This window comes from Varanus komodoensis, unplaced genomic scaffold (assembly GCF_004798865.1).
Source record: "Varanus komodoensis strain SLA01 unplaced genomic scaffold, ASM479886v1 scaffold48, whole genome shotgun sequence".
NCBI lineage: Eukaryota > Metazoa > Chordata > Lepidosauria > Squamata > Varanidae > Varanus > Varanus komodoensis.
Genome location: NW_025336059.1, coordinates 6775205 through 6793032, shown reverse-complemented (window position 1 = coordinate 6793032; position 17828 = coordinate 6775205). Strand labels below are relative to the sequence as shown.

The 17828-nt window shown below is 47.5% G+C and overlaps 1 protein-coding gene across 3 annotated transcripts in view; it reads right to left on the bottom strand.

The window, feature by feature from the left end:
• Positions 1-6416: 6416 nt before the first annotated feature.
• PRDM16 (PR/SET domain 16) overlaps positions 6417-17828 on the bottom strand; it is a 473609-nt gene continuing 462197 nt past the window's right edge. For 2 of the 3 annotated variants that reach the window (XM_044445479.1, XM_044445480.1), the window contains exons 16-17: positions 13488-13662; positions 6417-11296 (exon numbers count right to left, since the gene is read on the bottom strand). In XM_044445479.1, the coding sequence (XP_044301414.1) occupies positions 11162-11296; positions 13488-13662 (310 nt within the window). In that variant the 3' untranslated portion in view covers positions 6417-11161. The remainder of the gene's footprint in view (positions 11297-13487; positions 13663-17828) is intronic. The other variant, XM_044445481.1, reaches the window with a different exon arrangement.

Sequence of the window (17828 nt, the reverse complement as noted above, 5' to 3'; positions counted from 1 at the left end):
CCTTGCCCTGAATTCTGGACCCACAGGGAAATAGCAGATATGGTGGGCATGTCATGAGTGGAGCCGGGGGTCAGACAAGATGACCTGGGAGACCTCTTCTGACTTGCTCTGTTTCTATGTTCGTGTGGACTTGACTTGCATGCTCCACACGGGTTGGTCATTCATACTCTGGAACACGTTCTCTGAACGGAAGTTGCAGCCGTGAGATGTTGGTTCGAGCTACAGAAAGACGAGCCAGTGGAAGCAATCCAGAAATAAGCTGCATGGACTGACACTCATCAGATGCTCCCAGAAAGTCAACCAGATTCTGCCTCCTTCCTATTCCTTCCTTGGTTACTCAAAGAAACATCACAGTTTCCCTTGCCAGCTTTACAGCCCTGTAGCAAAGCTGTGGCTAATGGGTGTATCACCTCCCTGGCGCTCCGACTCTCACCCCGCTGGATTCTTTGCCTTTTAAGTCTGTGACACGACCGATCAAGCCAGCCGCCGTTGAAAGAACAACAGTTTATTTTAAGAACTAGAGCGATCTGGGCAACTGCAGAACAAAAGCCTCATCTCAGAATGCCCCCAAAATCTTACTCAAGGCTTTCCCTGACAGAGGGTGAAAATCATCCCATTATTTTTGAACTGATCCTGAAAAATACCATCCTGTACAGTGAAACGATCTTTGAAGAGTTAAATATTAGATCTCGGTGTTAGGAGCTGGAATTAGACTCTGCCCTTTGGACTTGCCTTCACTCTGCTCTCCCGCTTCAGTTGTGTCCTCTCTCCAGAGAGCAATAAAGGAGGAGGGTTTGCTCACCTGCACTAAGGAGGAAAAGTTGTATTTACTCGGTAGTTACTATGATGAGCAGAACATGATGGGGTATTTATTACCAAACGGTGAAATAAGGAGATAACATGATTTGCAAAATTATTTACCCCAGGTTATCCTTTAAAGCTTGTCACTACACTCAAAATTGTAGTGGCTGTTTCTTTTTTCTAGAGTGCCAAAGGATGAAACCAGTCCTGGAAGAGCAGAAAAGGTGCTGTGCAGATGATTTTGAGCTACCTGGCCAGCAGGTACCTATTCTCTAATCCAGCCACAAGGTTTGATTTTCCCAAGGTGCGCAGCTGAGCTGCAGACCTTCCTTCTCAGGGCTTCTGGGCAGAAAAATCAACCCAGCCACCAGTTAAGAGAGAAAATCCCAGCCCCTTTCCTTAATTAATTTCCAGTGGCAATTGCTTTGTTAATCCTCTGTATGTCCAGATGCTTTCCTCCGGTTGTCCGACAAGGAAGGAAATTCAGAACAAGTTTAGGAGGAGGGACCCAGGAGGAGTTAAGAAACACACCCTATGATTAAAACTGAAATTTTAATTCGCTGCATCCTCAACATCCTTTTTGCTCGTGAGAAAAAACGACAAAAATGTGTCAGTCATTTTGTTCTGCGGGTCAATGAATTAACAAGACACAAATTTAATATGTGGCGAAATGGATTGTGGTGTTCATTTGCTATACTAACACCAGATCCATTCTCTGAAAGTGACAACAGCTGTTTTGGGGGACAAGGGAACTAGAATGGGTGCCCCCCTCCAGAACAGCCCAATAAAGATTCGGCATTCTCAGGGCCATGGAACTGCTAAGAATGGAATGGAGATGTCTTAAGAAGGGCATGGCTGGCCCTCTGAACAGTTACAGTCCGCTCTGCAACTTTGGGCTGCAAATGGAAAGCAAGCTGGATGGAAAACCAAGTTTAGAAGTTGTAGATTCCTTATCTTTTCAAATCAAGTGCACCAAAAGGAGAGTCGAATAGGTTAAAACAAATCGGATTCGTGTGATGTGGGGCAGAAGGAAAGGGAATGAAAATGGATGCTCATTTCTATAGGGAAAAGGTCTGCAATGGGTTGACATTATCCAGAGGAAGAAGGACTTCCTTGATGACATCAAGAGATCCATCCCATCTCAGCTCACTCAGATGCTTCTTAGAGGCACATAAGCAAGGGCAATGGCTGTTTTTTGCCACATGTTGCAACATCTGGCATTCCGAGGTGGTCCTGTTTAGCTCTCATGACAGAGGGGGCTTGACAGGGAAGGCATGAATCTGTCACATCCATCTAAGGGTTATCCGTGCACCTTGACAGCTCCTGACCATGTGAGACCATCTTAACACTTGGAAGAGCAAACACCCTCCAAATCCGTGCATTGCTACACACTCATGTGCCTGTTTACTCAGAAGTAGATCCTCAAAATGCAGCAGAGCTTACTCTTCAGTTAGAATATTTTGGCATGGCAGCCATGGAACAGTGATTTAAAAAAACAAACAAACCGTGTGGCAATGTTAGAATTTCATGCTCACATTCTACTGGGCAAGCAAAAAGGGTGTTCTTGTTGGCATATCTAAGCTTTAGAAGAGGGCTGGGAAAACTGAGGCTCTCCAGATTCCTATTTGGGTTGGATGGAATTATTTTTGTTAGATTCTTATTTCCCAACAGTCCCTGTCAGGGATGATGGGAGCTGTAATCCTGCCACATCAGAAAGGCCACAAAAGGCCATCCTTGCTTTGCCACAGAATACTAGAGTTGGAAGGGGCCCGGAAGGCCACCGGATCTGATCCCCTGCTGTTGCAAGTCACCAATTTTCACCATCCCACGCAGACGATTGTCCAGGTTCTTTTGGAACATCTCTAGCGCGGGGGAGCCCGCCACCTCTCCAGGAAACGGCTCCCACGGTTGTACTGTGCTATTAGTTCTGGATAGTTCCGAATTGATCTGGGCACCAGTGAAGTTCACCGACTGTGCAACGCGGACCACAGTTCAGAGGCTTCTGTGTAGACATGCAGTTCGATCTCTAGATCTTCCAGGGAGTTTCATCTTTATCGCCTTCCCTGCATACAATCCCACCACGAGCTTTCATGGACCACCTCCCTGATTCTGTGATGCAGCTCCAGGGTGACCGTGAGAGAACCAAGCTCCCTAGAAACTTTCCAGACCCTGTTGATATGCATGGGGGTTACTTTCAGAAGGCGACACTCTCCCTCCAATGGCCCGTCCTTCATGCCCACCACTTAATCTCCTAAATAGGTGGGTGCATGTGGCAAGATGTTCTGCACAGATCGGTATAAACAGGTATGCGCAATTCTTCCTCCGAAATGATTGCCCTGTTCCCTGCTGCTAAAGGAGACTCCATGTTGAACCCATAGGAATGGGTGCTGCTTTAGAATAAATCCATTAGATCAGCAGCTCGGAACCTCTTTTCAGCCTACGGTTGACTTTCAGTTTGGGGAAGCTCTCGAGAACCGTGGGGCTGAATGCAAAATGAGAAGGGGCACTAAAGCTATCAACCGATTTCAATTGAAAACGCTTACAGCCAGTAACGAAGCTGTAGAAGGAACATTTCAGCCACTGAGAGTGGGGGCAAAGCTGCATAAACGCAGGGAAAGCATTGGATGACCTGTTGGGTTTTGGGCTCTTCTTCCATGTGGGAGAATGCCTCCTCCAACCGATTGCGTTCCTCACAATATTGGTGTCCATTCTCAAAATAAGCAAAACAGTAGCATTTCCTTTTCGGTGATGGATGTTAATGCACCTTTAATTGATCAATCAATTAATTAGCCAACCAAAATGCTTAACAGTTAATCTAGTCAATTTCATTTGAACCCTAGATGCAAATCTTAAAAGCAGGGGGTGGAAAAAGTCTAGGCCACACACGGCATCTGCCGACATCAAAACATGTGGTTGGGGTCAGAAGGGAAGCGGGGGAAATGCTCTAGGAACAGGTTCTGTGATTGCCACCGAGCTTATTCCTAGAGTGTCCGAAACAGGTTCCTTCCTTTGTGACTTTCTCTTTTGGAGGACTGCATTAGAATGGCTAAGCTGGGTTGCAGGAGAGAAAGCTCTGAGGCTGTTACCGCAAGATCGAGCTGCTGGGGTGAAGGGTACATGAACAGGGGGTGTATTCCGATGAATGCAGGAAGGTGCATGCAACTTACGTACAGCCCCATCAAACCAACAGGCACCTGGAGTGGCCCTCAAGACTGAAAAAGTCTGCACAGAAAAGGCAGAAAGGGGAAGGGGGATTAGGGCCCTTCCAGAAGGCCCCATAGTTAGCTTTGGGATATTGATGGTTCTGGGAGTTCTCAAGCACTCCAGAAAGATTTGGCCTACCGGGCTGGCCGGAAACACACGGGCAAACCTGTTCGTTCCCAGCATCAAGGTGATTAGGGGCAAACGGGCTGCATTTGCCAGTGCATTCCAAAGTTTTGGCGATCGGGTGAGCTTGGAAATCCCCACCTGAAAGCAAGAATAGCTCCAATGGTCCACCAAGAGCGATCTATCTCCAGCTGTCCGCTGGGGCATTTTCCTGGGTGATTCTCTTCCTGTATTGGAATATGTCCCAAGAAGGAAAAAGGGGGTGCTGCCACTGTTTTGCGGCTGGATCCCCATATCTCCATACTGGATCATTGGGTTGGAGTATTAGCATAAATCCTATTACTGGATTGGAACCACAGGCAAAGGCCCAAGCAGATGGGTAGAGGAACCAGCCCTGAGAGTGTCAAGCCTTGTCTGGAGAGACCCAGCTCTCCCTGACTCTTTGGAAAGGCAGTCAAGGGCACATTTGCATATGCAAATGCGTGAGCCCCAAGTAGAGCAACCTGTGTACAAATTGTATCCCTGCAAGGGGTGATCTTTTGAGCAGTGTACAGCGACTCTTCCAATCAGGCCAGAGGTATAAACAGGAGGAATGAGGCGGCCACATCTGTAAATGCAATCAAGGCGCTGCACTTCCAAGAAATGCCAACCTGGTGCTAACAGAGAATCGTCACAGGTGTTTCACTTTAGGATTTGCACGTTGTCTACGCGGGCCTTTGTTCCTCGGAAAACCATCTTCTGCAGTTCATCTTTGCAATTCTCCTTCCTCCACACCAAATCACCACCTTTTTTCCACCAAGCCAAACTCCAAAAGCAAAGCAAAGCAAAGCAAAACGGATGCGTAATCTAACACCACTTTTTTAAACTGAGGAATGAAGCACAGGATATGATTGTCTTGGAAACTGGCAGTGGGAATTGCATTATTACTTCTGAGAGTTTAGGCACATTTACAGTGATGACAAGAATGAAAATAATAAAGTTAACCACCCTGATTACGGATGATGGCATATGTCCTTCTTATATTGTTTTGGTCCTTCTCTAGTCACTTATATTAACAATATTTCTTCACAATAATGATATCTAATGCAATATATATATATATTATAATATATAATAAAATACTGTTAAGGAACAAATATAATAAGAAAAACTATGGTTTTTTCCTTTCTTTAAAAACATTCTATAGCCCCAGGAAATGCCCCAACTTTCTTTTTAAACTGGCCCCTGTGACAATACCTGGCTCTCATTAACGGGCTTCCCTCCTGACCCCAACAAACAGAGGTGCCAAGGAAGGGAATGTACCACCTCACGCTCTAGGGTAACGTCTGATGCTCGCTTCTTGATGGTGGCACCAGGAAACAGGAGTGGCTCTCAGCAGCTTAACATGCCCTGTGAAGAGAGTGCTTCTCATCTGGACACAGACTCCCAGCTAAGTCCAGAGGGAAAGTAACTCCTTCCCCAAATCTCTTGAGCTGCCCCCAGTCCTCAGAAGAGCACCTAGTCACCTCTACACCTGATCCTTCCTCATTGTGGTCTTCTGGCCCACTGGTCCTCCCATGCTTGCATGGCAGCTGAACTTCTGTCGCTCACCTGTTGGGAGCAAGATACCTGGGGGGAGATGCTTTCCTTGCCCCCTCACCCCATGTGGTCACAACCGGCTCTTCTGCAACTGGGCAGGGCCTGCATTTTGGGGAACTTGCTGCCTTTTAAACCTGGCTGTTGTGCGGAAGGAGCCCTGCTCAAATAACATTGCTCTTCAGGTGTTCCTCTGGCAGAGAGAGCTTGGTACCTTTGAGTCTCCTGGTACCAGGTCCTGCCTGTCCTTTGGATGGGAAGAAGCATTGGCTTTTGTTTTTGTATTCTGTAAGCGGGGAGGAACTGCAGCATGGCAGATAACGGAAACCCACTGGCGGATTTGGTGACGTGGCCCTTTCACCAGCACCGAGATAATACACACTGGGAGCGCTTGCTTCTGAAACTGAAAAGGCATCTCTCATTCCAAATGCTTGTTTTGTTTCTTTTCACTGTTTTCTTAACTCTGCAAAGGCAGCTATGATCTTTGGGAGTGTGTACACCGAGTCACAACAGCTTTGGATCAAGAAAACACTGCCTTTTTCTTCCTCACCCCAGCCCTGAGGCTGAAACCCTCATACCTCAGGAACTCATCACCCCCAGAGAATGCGTCCCCCCTAGAGAAAACCCACCACTTCCTTTCCTCTCTCCAAAGCCACTGTCTTGAGTTCTATTCTTTGCTGGACTGAAAACATCTTGCAAGATTGGAAAGGGGGCTCTGCTTTGTTTTGGTCTGATTTTTGTTGCAGGGGTGGTGGGAAGGAAATGACAGGCCATGTTCTCGCTTGCTTTGGAAGGAATTTCACTGCTGATAGAATTCCTACAGAGATGACTTGAATCAGGTGGTGATGTTTCTAGAGCAGGGCCTGCCCAGTTGTTCAGCCTGAGCCATGGCTGTAGAGTGTCTGGTTTTATGGTGGGGGTTTAAAATGCCAACAGATTAATCCATGCATGCTAACTCAGATGTAATCCTCAAGCAATCGGCAGGCTGAAATCCTATGTGCAGTGATTCTGGAATAAGTCCTAAGGGCTGCTTCATAAATTAATAGTGCAATTCTCTACATGTCTACTCAGAAATAAGCTTCTGTGAGGTCAAAGGAAATTACTGTCATGCGACAGTCCTAGATCAAATCAAGCCAGAATTTTCCCTAGAAGCAAAAATAACCAAACTGGAGCTTTCCTACTTTGGACACATCTTGAGAAGGCAAGACTCCCCAGAGAAGATCATCGAGCTAGGGAAAGCGGAAGAGGAGCAAGGTCACCTGTGAGATGGATCAAGTTCGTAAAGATAGCCACGGTCCTGAGTTTGCAAGAGCTGAGCAGGGCTGTGGAGGCCCAGAGGGAGAGAGAGTTCATGGCACATCTGCATAACTCTTGCTCTGCCCCAGACCAGTTTGGCAGGAGATGCCCTTCCCCATACGTCTGTCCCACAGCCTGTCAGGGAAGGGTGCGGTAGCAATGATGAGAAAGGAACTGAGGACCACTGCTGGCAATGGGGGGCCCATGCCCAGAGGGAAGGGTGCTAAGAAGGGTGCCTTGCCTGAAGGTCCTCCAGAACCTTGCTGGACATGGTGCTGAGAAGTCAGGTGCAAGAGGACCCCACCTCATAGGCTGTCCTAGTAGGGAGGATAATATTCAGCAGACTTCACTCACATGGGGTGAAGTGCCTCTCTGCACCCAATGGCTTGGGCAGGGAATCTTCCTTTGCTTGACTCCTTCTGGACACTTTTCCAACTTGGACAAGACTGTTCTGCAGCAAATGGCCCATCCTAGATGCTTCTGGGGTGTCAAAGTCACCTGCTGGCGTAGACAGACAGCGGAAAAGGCTTGTGCACTGGCAGGAGAACAGGTGGGATGTATCAAAGGAGCTTCGCATGCAGAAAGTCACTTCCATGTTGGAAAAGGAACCACTGCAGCTGATCAAGAGTAGTTAATATTAATATTAATATTGGGCTTGGACTTGGTGATCTCCCCGCATGGGCTGCCCTGAGCAATTAAACTGTCTCCATCACCTACGATCAGAACTGCAGCTGAAACTAACTTGGTGGTGATGGGCAGCAATTAAAATGCATTTGCTGGGATCTGAGTATAGAACCTCTTATTTTGATTTCTTTTCCTCCAAGATCCTGAGTAGTTACAGAAGCAGGTGGATTTCCAAGGCTTGGGAGAGAGGTGCAGAAATACTAATTTTTAGTAGTGCTGCTTTCCAAGGTATTAAAAGGTTGGCTGGACAAGCATTGGGAAGAATGAAGTGCCATGAAAGGGCATCTGAGTGTTAGCTTATCATCACATCAGTATTTATCACCAAGAAGGAGGAAAGGCACCTTGCCTTGGCTTCGGATAACCTGCCTTGGAAAGGGAATGCCATTTGCCATTTTGCCTTGGGCAGCCAACTTTCTTATGCCAATTCTGGTATAAGACTTCTTTCAAATCAACAACTCTACCTTAAAAAAAATTAATTTGTTTAACTTTTTAAAAAGTCAAATAAATAGATACCTTTTGGTGCCTGAAGCTTGGGAATGAATTTTTTTCTATGTGCAGCTTCTTTACGGGGTTAAGACCAGCTCCTTTACACATGCTTTTCCAGGTTTTTCTTTCTCTGCCTCTCCACAGGTTCCATCACACAACCACTAGGTGGCACTGTGGAACAGCAGAACTGTGCAAACACATGAGGGGTTTATGCTGTCATTTCCACATAATACCAGACTTTCCTCAATCAAAAAACAAAACAAAAGCTGTGGAAATGGTTGCAAAGAATGGGAAAAGGCCTAGAGGATGATTGTGTTGTGCAAAGCACCTGCCAACTACTGCGAATAAAGACTCATGAATGCATAAGAAATGACTCATGTTGAAAGGCTCAAAGAGCTTAGATGTGCAACTGGTTTTGAGACCTGGGAACAACTTCTGGTCATTCTTTCAGGTCTGTATATTTTTACCTCCAGGTGTAGCTATACTTCTGACTTTAATATGGATTTGCAGCCTTTCCCCTCTCTGAGGAAGCCCTGGAAAGAAGAAAAACAAAATCTTGACCAAACTACAATCCTAAAGATCCTTGGCGGCAGGGCAGGGGGTGGGGGAGATAATCCTGTTCTAAGTCTGTTGTGCAAAGAGGCCCTTGTGAGAAGCAGAAGGAAGGAAAACTTTCCAGTCTCTGTCAAGAACATGCATTGAAGTACTTTGTGCAAGAAAAAGAATATTCTGCCCTTCCTCAATGCAAAGTCTGCTGTATACACAGATATCAGAAGCAGCTTTTTCTTAGGGTGGTTCCTGCCATAATGGAAACTGTGTGTTGGATCCAGACTAAGACATACTTGGAGTAGTCTAAACTGAAATAAGTTTATTCTGTGGTGGATTCCAAGCCAGTAGCAACAGATCTCCGATTTCTTCCCCATCACATTGAAAGTGTCTATACTATTGCAAGAGCAGCCAGGTGGGGTGATAGAAAAGAAATGGATGATGGGTGATGTACGAGTACCTTCCCAGTTCCTGTGTACCAACCAGTATCGGGGGGGATATAGTACGAGCCACACGCCATTGGCTGCATTCTTGCTAGCGTCTCTCCTAGAAGTAACTACACAGAATGAAAGCAACTACTCAAGGATCATTAGCTCCAGTCAGGTTACCCAAGACTACTACAGATTTTTTTCCAAAATAAAGGATTTTGCAGACAAATGCTGAATTTACCTAAACGAACTGAAGGATGGGCCTGCGACCGTGTTTGCTGGAGACCGTGGTGTTATTTCCCTGTCTCAGAACTTGATGTTGAGATGATTTAAAAACCATAGCACTGAGGGGGTGGTGGGGTGCTGAGCCAGGGATGCCTATTTAGGAAAGCCCAAATGAAAATTCAAAACAAGCCACGGAATCCTTGAATGCACACTTGGCATGATTTGCATACAAGTGTCCCTGCTTTTGAACTGGCGCCCAAATGTTGATTTTGGAATCTGTTGGGAAAGATGGTCCCTTCAGTTCCAGAAGTGGGGAAACAGGAATAATGCTCCTGTCATAACATTGGATGTGAGCTGCCCTGTGATTTAAGAGCTGCTGGCCCTGAGCAGAAACCTCCTTGGCTGTAGTTTTCTGCCGCGGGATCAGCCAGCAGTGAAATAAAACCATGGAGCTTTTTCCTTAGGTGTTCTAGCTAACTCTGGTTTAGATCGTTCAGTGGCAGAGCTATGAATAAATAATAATAAAAATAATTTCTGTAAAGCCATCCCAGTCCACAAAGAAAGACACCCACGCTAAAGCCACTATCAAAATTTCACCAACAATTCGCTTTCAGGCTAGATTTGGAGGTTCCTTGCCCAGGTTAAACATCTGAGAAATTCCGAAAGAAGCAAAAGGGATTTTAGTGTGACATTGTATGGGTGGGTGGGAGAAAGGAGTTTCCATGAGATTCTTTTTATCATGTCATGAGCGAAGCCAGCTGGAGCCAGGGGTCAGACTAGATGGCTTAGGAGGCCCCTTCTGACTCGCTCTGTTTCTACGTTTCCATGCATCCCAATTTGGCACCTACTTATCAGGGGAGATAAGTTTGCTTTTCTCTCTTTCTCTGTCATCCAGAAGCATTTCTGCATTATGCTATAATTAAGGAATATTTAAGGCCACCATATTATTCTGTAGGGCAGAGAAATCTCTCCTATTCTGCTCGGGTTAGACCTCTTTGGGTCACCTATTAGACCTACAGGTTGTGTTGCTTCGTAAGTACGGTGTGGGGCGGGCCAAGAGGAAGTTCCTTCTTGGTGGCTTGCCAGCTCGGAGTAAGCAGCTGCGAAGCAGTAACGGAGCTGAAGACCTTGGTGCCATGAAGTGACCCATACAGGCCTTGAAAGAAAAAGGACATGGACTTGAACCACAGGGGTACAATGCATTTAGAGGTGGTTCCCCAGCAAGGGCCTTGTGGAAAATGTTTACGTGATGTCCATCCCTGGACCTGAGGGTACAGAATTTGACACTGCTTTTTTTTTCTTTTTTTTTTTTAAGGGGTAGGAATGAAAGAGAAAGCCAACCGTGTCCTAATCTCCAGTGACTTCATCGGAATAGACCTGGCCTAGAAAGTCATTGTCTTCTTGGAGGAGCTGGAAATGAGGGTGAGAGGATCTCAGCGTTTGTTCGGGTTACAGGTAGGTCCTTGCTGTCTCAGCCATGTGGTCTGTAACATAAGTGGGGGGCAGTATTTGATTTTCGGACAACAAATGCACCTGGTATTTCCCGTGCGAGAAGCACTTGCACTCCTGGTACGCACTACGCGCTATCTGGGATGTCATGGTCCTGGGGCGGCTGAGTGCGGTGGCTTGCTACGTTTGACAAAACGGAAAAGAGCTGCCTGTGACAGGTTTCTCCTGCAATGGCCAGTCCCAAGGGCTTTCTGTCAGTTTTCCACTTCCAGCTGGTCTGAGAGGCCAGGCACGGCACCTCGGCCTCCTCGCTGGGATTCCGGCCAGGGGCCTCCTTGATCCGCTCAGAGATGGCCAACGGTGCTGAAGCCCCCTGGCTCGGGAGCCGCTCCTCCCATGCTCAACCAAGCATCCAGAGAGTTCTGGGAAGCAGGATGAAGGGGAGCATTCTCAGAAAGTGACAGCATCATTGCATAAGCCTAGGGACGAGAGGAGAAAACAGCACGGGAAAGAGGTTATCAGCACGACTTCCTCTGCAGAGAAGCATGTTGCAGAATCGCATCACCCCCCCTGTCGCTCCCAGCTGAGCTCTGCATGCCAACACCTGCCCTCAATTTTGGCCCGCTGCGTTTGTCTGGGAGGTTCCTTGGAGAAACACCATCCTGTCCTCTCAACGTCAGCGATCGAGATCACTTGGTTTACACGCCACTGTCAAAACACTCCTTGTCCCTTTGCGTTCCCGCCTTGCCCGTGCCCAGCTCCCCTCGCTTCTTGGCCCGCGCGTAGCCAAATGACCATCGGTGCAAACTTGTGCAAATCTGTGCTATTACAATTTGTGCAAACTGCAACATTTGCGTGCAGTTTGCTTCTCCAGACTAGAGTGAACCGCAAATGACGACTTGCTCAAGCCGGGAAGGTGAGCAGAAGAGGCAAAGGAGGCAGGAAGTGGGAGGAGCTGACCAGACAACTTGTGAGCACCTGGTGAACACCATGCCCGTTCAGCAGAGTCAAGCCATTGCTTGGCCAGACCTGCAGGTTTTAGGCCAGCCCTGCTTATGCAGAGGTGATGTGAGCACCCAGCGTGTAGACGGGAAGGGAAACTTTTAGCCAGAGGAGGCCATTTCTACCTCTGATAACAGAGTCCTATCAGCAGAGAAAGACTGACAATAACAAGCAGGATATATACAGTGCAACCAGTACCAACATTCAGCCAAAACTTCTTGGTCATATTAATTTGACCCAGTACAAAGAAGCCTGGCCTAGCCAGAGGAAGAGTCCATGTTCTTCCTTAATTAATGATATCTGGGGAGGCCATGGGGATGATTTCTTGCTAGAGAAGACATCGGATTTCAGCACTAATAGCAAAAGAGAAGTCACACCTGGGAAATAACCCCTCAGTCTCTCCCCCAACACCCCTGCCTCTAACCAAATAACTGTCTGCAGTGGTGTTTGTGTATGTCTTGGACAAAATTGCCCTGTCAAAAGCTGTGGAAAAAGCAACACGTAGCACGACATAAATAATTAGTACATTTTCAGCATATTAGTAAAGAAGACAAAAGACGAGGCATGCATGGAAACAGGAAATGAGCTCTCTCTCTCTCTCTCTCTCTCTTCAAAGATGAAAAGCCTAGTTTTCCCCAGGAAGGCAATAGCTGGAACACCTACATTCCCACTGCAGTATTTCTCCCTTAGCACTCCCTGCTGCTCTACAGTCTTTAAACCGGTTTGGCAGTGATGGGTTGACACAATAACCCACATTCGAGGGTTGAGAGTGGGTTGCTGCAGAACCATGGAGTGTTGCTGGAAGATGGGTTATTGTGCTCCTCAACCCTGCTGTGCTAACAAGCCATGACGTGCTAACCGTGAACAACCCATGAGGAGAAGTCACGGTTTATTGTCCAGTTGTGAACTCTGGTTTTTGCCGTGGTTTGTTATTGTACTGGGTTCAGAGAACATGAAAACCGACAGTTCGGCACCAACCCATGGATCAAACCCATACTCAGCCCTTGAGTGTTGGTTATGGTGTTGTCTGAACCCAGTCGCTACGTCTTTCCAGGGAAACCTGAGCATGGTAGACAGGTAAGGAACTTAGATTTCAGTTCCTCAGTTGCTTGATTAGGGATTTTTGAGGAATATCTTTTGGAGACGGGAATCTGGTGGAGTCCCTGGGCTTGGGTCCACTCTGTAGCAGCTGTGGATCCGAGATCCCGGTGAGCGTATCCTGTGTCCGTGTCGTGTTCAGCAGCAACCTGCCTTGTACAAGCTTTGGTGGACTTCCTTTCAGCTAAGGCCGGGCCACGCACAAGAGGAAGGCCATGAAGGCTGGAGGGATGGGTTCTGCAGGACCTGGCCAGATGCTGGTGGAGGCCAGTGGGAGGTGAGTGGAGAACCAGAGCAGGTCAACAGGCATAATCCCCAAGTTCGTCATGCAACCACACCCCTGTCCTTTCCCTGCAAGCCTTCTGGGTTCAGAGGTGAAGAGAGCCCACTCTGTCATCTTTGATGGAAACTGTTCCACCTCATGCTTGGTTGCTGCTGTTGGACAGGGAGTGACCTCCACGGGCCTCTTTCTTCTGGAGAACCTCAACTCCACGCAGATGGAAATCAGAGGGGCTAGCCCCATAGCATTGCTGAAGGGGAAACTAAGCAAAAGTCCCAACAGGCACCTACCTGATTTTTAGCCTGCCTGTACAGATTCTGCTTTATTGTCTCAGAGTCTAAGGTGGAATTATACACATCTTTTACTTCAAGAACTTCCTCGGGCGCCTTGCGTAGATCCAGCCCCTTCCCAAAATGCAATATCCGCTCCAAATCTAACAAGCCGGCTTCGTCCTCCTCAATACACCTGTACCAATGATCAGGAGGAGAGGGAAGGGGTTGACCTGTTAGCGCATCTAATGATTCACAGCTGGGCAAAGGTGAGTGTTTCCAAAGGCATGCAGAGAGCACGGAGCTGTGGAAGCGCATGCGGGGACAGGGGGCAGGCAGACGGACGGACAGACGAGGGCGTCACGCCAGACGGAAGGAGCAAACCAAGCGCGGGGGAGGCTGGATGCCTGAGACTGGACTGCGAGGGGTGCGGTGCTTGCTGCTGGCTGCGGGGCAAAAGGCCTGTTTATCTGGCTGCCGCGACTGCGTGGCCGCCGTTTGGCCAAAGGGTCACATGGCTTCTCCATTCCTCCCCAACAAGCATTTATTTATATTCCTTATGTATTTATTTAACGCTTTTCTATACTGTCCTTCATTAAGTCCCCGGATGATAATACAATAAAATAAAAGCACAGTATCAGACCTCAAGTTACAGCAAATAAAACCCCATCTCTTCCCTATGTTCCTCCCTCTCCTTAAGATCTGGGGCAGAGGCCCTTCTCCAGGAGCCCTCCTTGAAGGAGATTAGGAGGGTAGCTACCCGGAGAAGGGCCTTTTTGGTGGTGGCACCCCGACTGTGGAACACGCTCCCCAGAGAGGTTTGCCTGGTGCCAATGCTTTGTTCTTTTCGGCACCAGGCAGACACCTCTTTATTTTCCCACTATTTTAAGGTTTAACTGGTTTGAAGGAGGGTTTTATTTACTGGAAGTTGGATGCTGTACTCTGTTTTATTTTGTGTTGCTTTTATTGTAAAGCCATCCTGAGACGCTTGTAGTAGATGGAATATAAAAGCTTTAAATAAATACATACATGCATACATACATCTCGAAAACAACATTAACATTTAAAATATCAGGAAAATAAAAAGGTTTTGCCCTGGTGCTGAAATGGAAACATCAGTGCCAGGCACACCTCCCTTAGGAACATGTTCCACAACTGGGCGCCACCACAGAGAAGGCCCTGCTCCAGATAGCCACCCTCCTAATCTCCTTCAGGGAGGGCTCCCAGAGAAGGACCTCCAACTCAGCTCTTCGGGGGTGGGCAGGTATGTATGGAAGGAGGCGCTCCTTCGTATTTGTGACACAGGACATCTTCAGAGTGTTGTGAAGTAGGACGGAGGCCAAACTACCTACCTGATTTCATGCTCAGTTTCACAAAGCATCAAAATGCCTTCGTCCAGGCTGCATTTGGCACTCACGGCCATGAATTCGCATCATTTTGGTCCTGTTTCTCTCTAATTTCGGGCTTCGGCCTTTGCCGTCACTGTCCTTGGCCTCCTTTGCCCTCCCTGCTTTTTCGCCCGATGGATGGCAGAGTTCCGTGCTATTTTGTCAGCCACGTCATGAAGTTGGCAAAACGTGGCCATTGTGGGAGATGAGGGCAAACACAGTGAAGGATGAGGGGAGTATGGCCCCTAGAAGGAACGGCCAGCAGTCTGAAAAAGCATCTCACAGCAGCAAAGGTATGTAGTTCCTTTGCACTTTTACAGCTGTGTTAAATACTCGACTTCCAAAGTGAATGTTGGAGTCACAGAGAAGTGGAACCCGCAACATACTGCTAGTGCATTGCTGGAAGTTGTTGATGGGCTGCTAACAAGCCTGGAAGTAGCATTCATGTCTTGGCCAGGTGTGAAGGATTTTGGGATTAGTGGGGAGGGGAGAAAGTAATGCTTTATTTTTCTTCCCTCAAGCCAAGTCCCACATCAGTACCTGGGACTTTGGGGCAGCTGCCCAGATCCTATCACCCAAGAAGTGGCCATTTCTGGGAAACTGCCATTTTTCATTTCCTGCCAAGCTGCGGGAGGGTGTGATGGTGGGTGATTTGGGGAGCGGTGGGGAATGTTAAGTGGAGGCTTCCTGGGCACCGGCCATTGCTGCCGGGCAAACCAGGACTGCCTTCTCTTAGAAGAGCAGGGCCAAGTTAAGTTGGTGATGGCTCAGGATTGCCCTGACTCACGTTCCGCTAGCTCCGAAGCATTTCATCCAGCATCCAAGGGTAACTCCCACACCCCAGGCTCACATTTTCTCAAGTAATCTACACATAAGGAGACCTTCCCTCTAGTCCTTTTAGGGCTTGGTTAAATGCATGGTAGGAAGGACTGTCACCACATTTCAGTCCTCTACCCCTTGCAATGATCTTCCTATAAAGCAAACATGTCTGAGGCGTGATCACTCCCAAAATCTGCATAGCAGGTCGCGGGGCGCTTTTGTGACTAGGTACAAGATTAGCACACTTGGGCCTACAAGGAAGTTCATCATTGTCTGCTTTGGGCATGAGAAAGAGGGACCACTCCCTTCCTCAGCTGAACACTGAAGTTCACTGGGAGAAAACTGGATGTAAGGTCACAAGGAAAAGCCTCATCGTATAGGCAAGATTCAGCCCAAAGTTATGTCCACTACCTGAAACTTGAAATCCTGCACTAGCTGAAACCTGAAAAGTAGATGGAAATTTGCTGAAGGAAACATTGATTCAGACAATGGCCTTTCAGTGGGTACATCTGCATCACCATAGGCAGTTTTGTCTTTGGGGCACAGAAATGACCCCAGAAACAGTGAATGCTAGTTCTCTCTCTCTCTCTCTCATTTAACCAAGTGATATTTATAGTGCAGGAAAGCGTAGAGGATGTACTAAGGAAGGGGAAAGGGAAATGGGGTAATTTTTCCTTTCCTCTTCTTTTGAAACATCCCTTTCTGAATTGCTTAGAGATGTTCCTGAATTGTGGCATAGGAAGGAAGGAAGGAAGGAAGGAAGGAAGGAAGGAAGGAAGGAAGGAAGGAAAGGCGGGCAGACTTTGCAGGGCAGACTCTCATAATTTCATGGCATGTACTCCTCCTTTCTTGTAAATTGGTTATGCAAGTCAGTTCCTTTCCTTGCCCTCCATTTTCCTGCTTTCAAGGGAAAAGCTCATTTAAGTACTCCGTCTAACATCTGGTTTCTTTATAGGTTCAACCGCCACTGATATTCTATAAGTTTCTGGGGTCTCTTCTCCAGGAGCACCTCTAAAGGAAGTAAAGAGGGAGGCCACCAGGAGAAGGACCTTTTTAGTGGTGATACCTTGACTATGGAACAAGCTCCCAAAGAGGTACGCCTGGCTCCTGCTCTTTATTATTTCCAGCTCCAGGTAAAACCTTTTTTTAATTTTCCCAGGATTTTAATTGTTCTAATTGTAGTTTTAACATTGCATTTTACTCTGTACAGCTGCTGTACTTAAGTGCCAATTGGACTGCAATTGCTGCAGTTTTATTGTTGTGGTTTATTGTTTATTGTGCTATTGCTTATATTGGATGTTTGCTTTTATATGTTTGACTGAACTTTTCTAAATGTGCCCAGAGAGCCTTTGGCTATTGGGTGGTATAAAAATGAAATAATTAAGTTTGGAAGGGCTTTTTTTAGAACTGTCTTAAAAAAATACAACTGCATATAGGTCTGTGTAACTTGAGATACTCTCCGGAATATGAAGAAACAACAGCCTCGTGCTCTGGCAGCCCCGCTTCATTCTGAAGCAGCTGAGAACAGAGTTCCTGAGTTTGCTACAAGAGGGCATGGTTTTAAAAAGTGACCACTTTCACTGTAGGAGCTCATCTTCTGAGCATCCTGTGAAAAGTGGCACAAATACTCCAGGAGTCCCCGAAAGAAACAGGCACATATAGATCTTGCTCTACCTCATGAATAATGGGATGGAACAGGGTGGCGTCCATCCCCCCCCCCCCAAGCATTTGTGGGCTTCCTCTTGCGTTTGGCCCAGTCCTCCAAAGTGAGGTGAATCAAGAAGAAGTCTGGGAATGCTTGCTGACCCCAGTTGTGCAACCAGCAACCTTCTTCCACACCGTTGCAGCAGCCCCAGAGGTGGCTGGAAGAGGTGTGGGAAAGGAACTCTGCTTGGTTCCTGGCGAGCACCCTCTGAGTGCTGGGTGGGCTTGCTGGGAAGTCAGGAGTTCAGGGCTGCTGCAACGGGGGCCGGAGTCTGGGGAGCTGAGCCCAGAGAAGCCACCCCTGAACAGTCCTTCCGATCGAGATTGAGAGGTATCACTACCACTCTACACGACTCTGGTGCGCCTGCAACTGGAGTGTTGTGCTCAGTTTTGGGCCCCTCATTACAGGAAGGATATAGCCAGGTTGGAGTCAGTGCAGCGTAGGGCCACA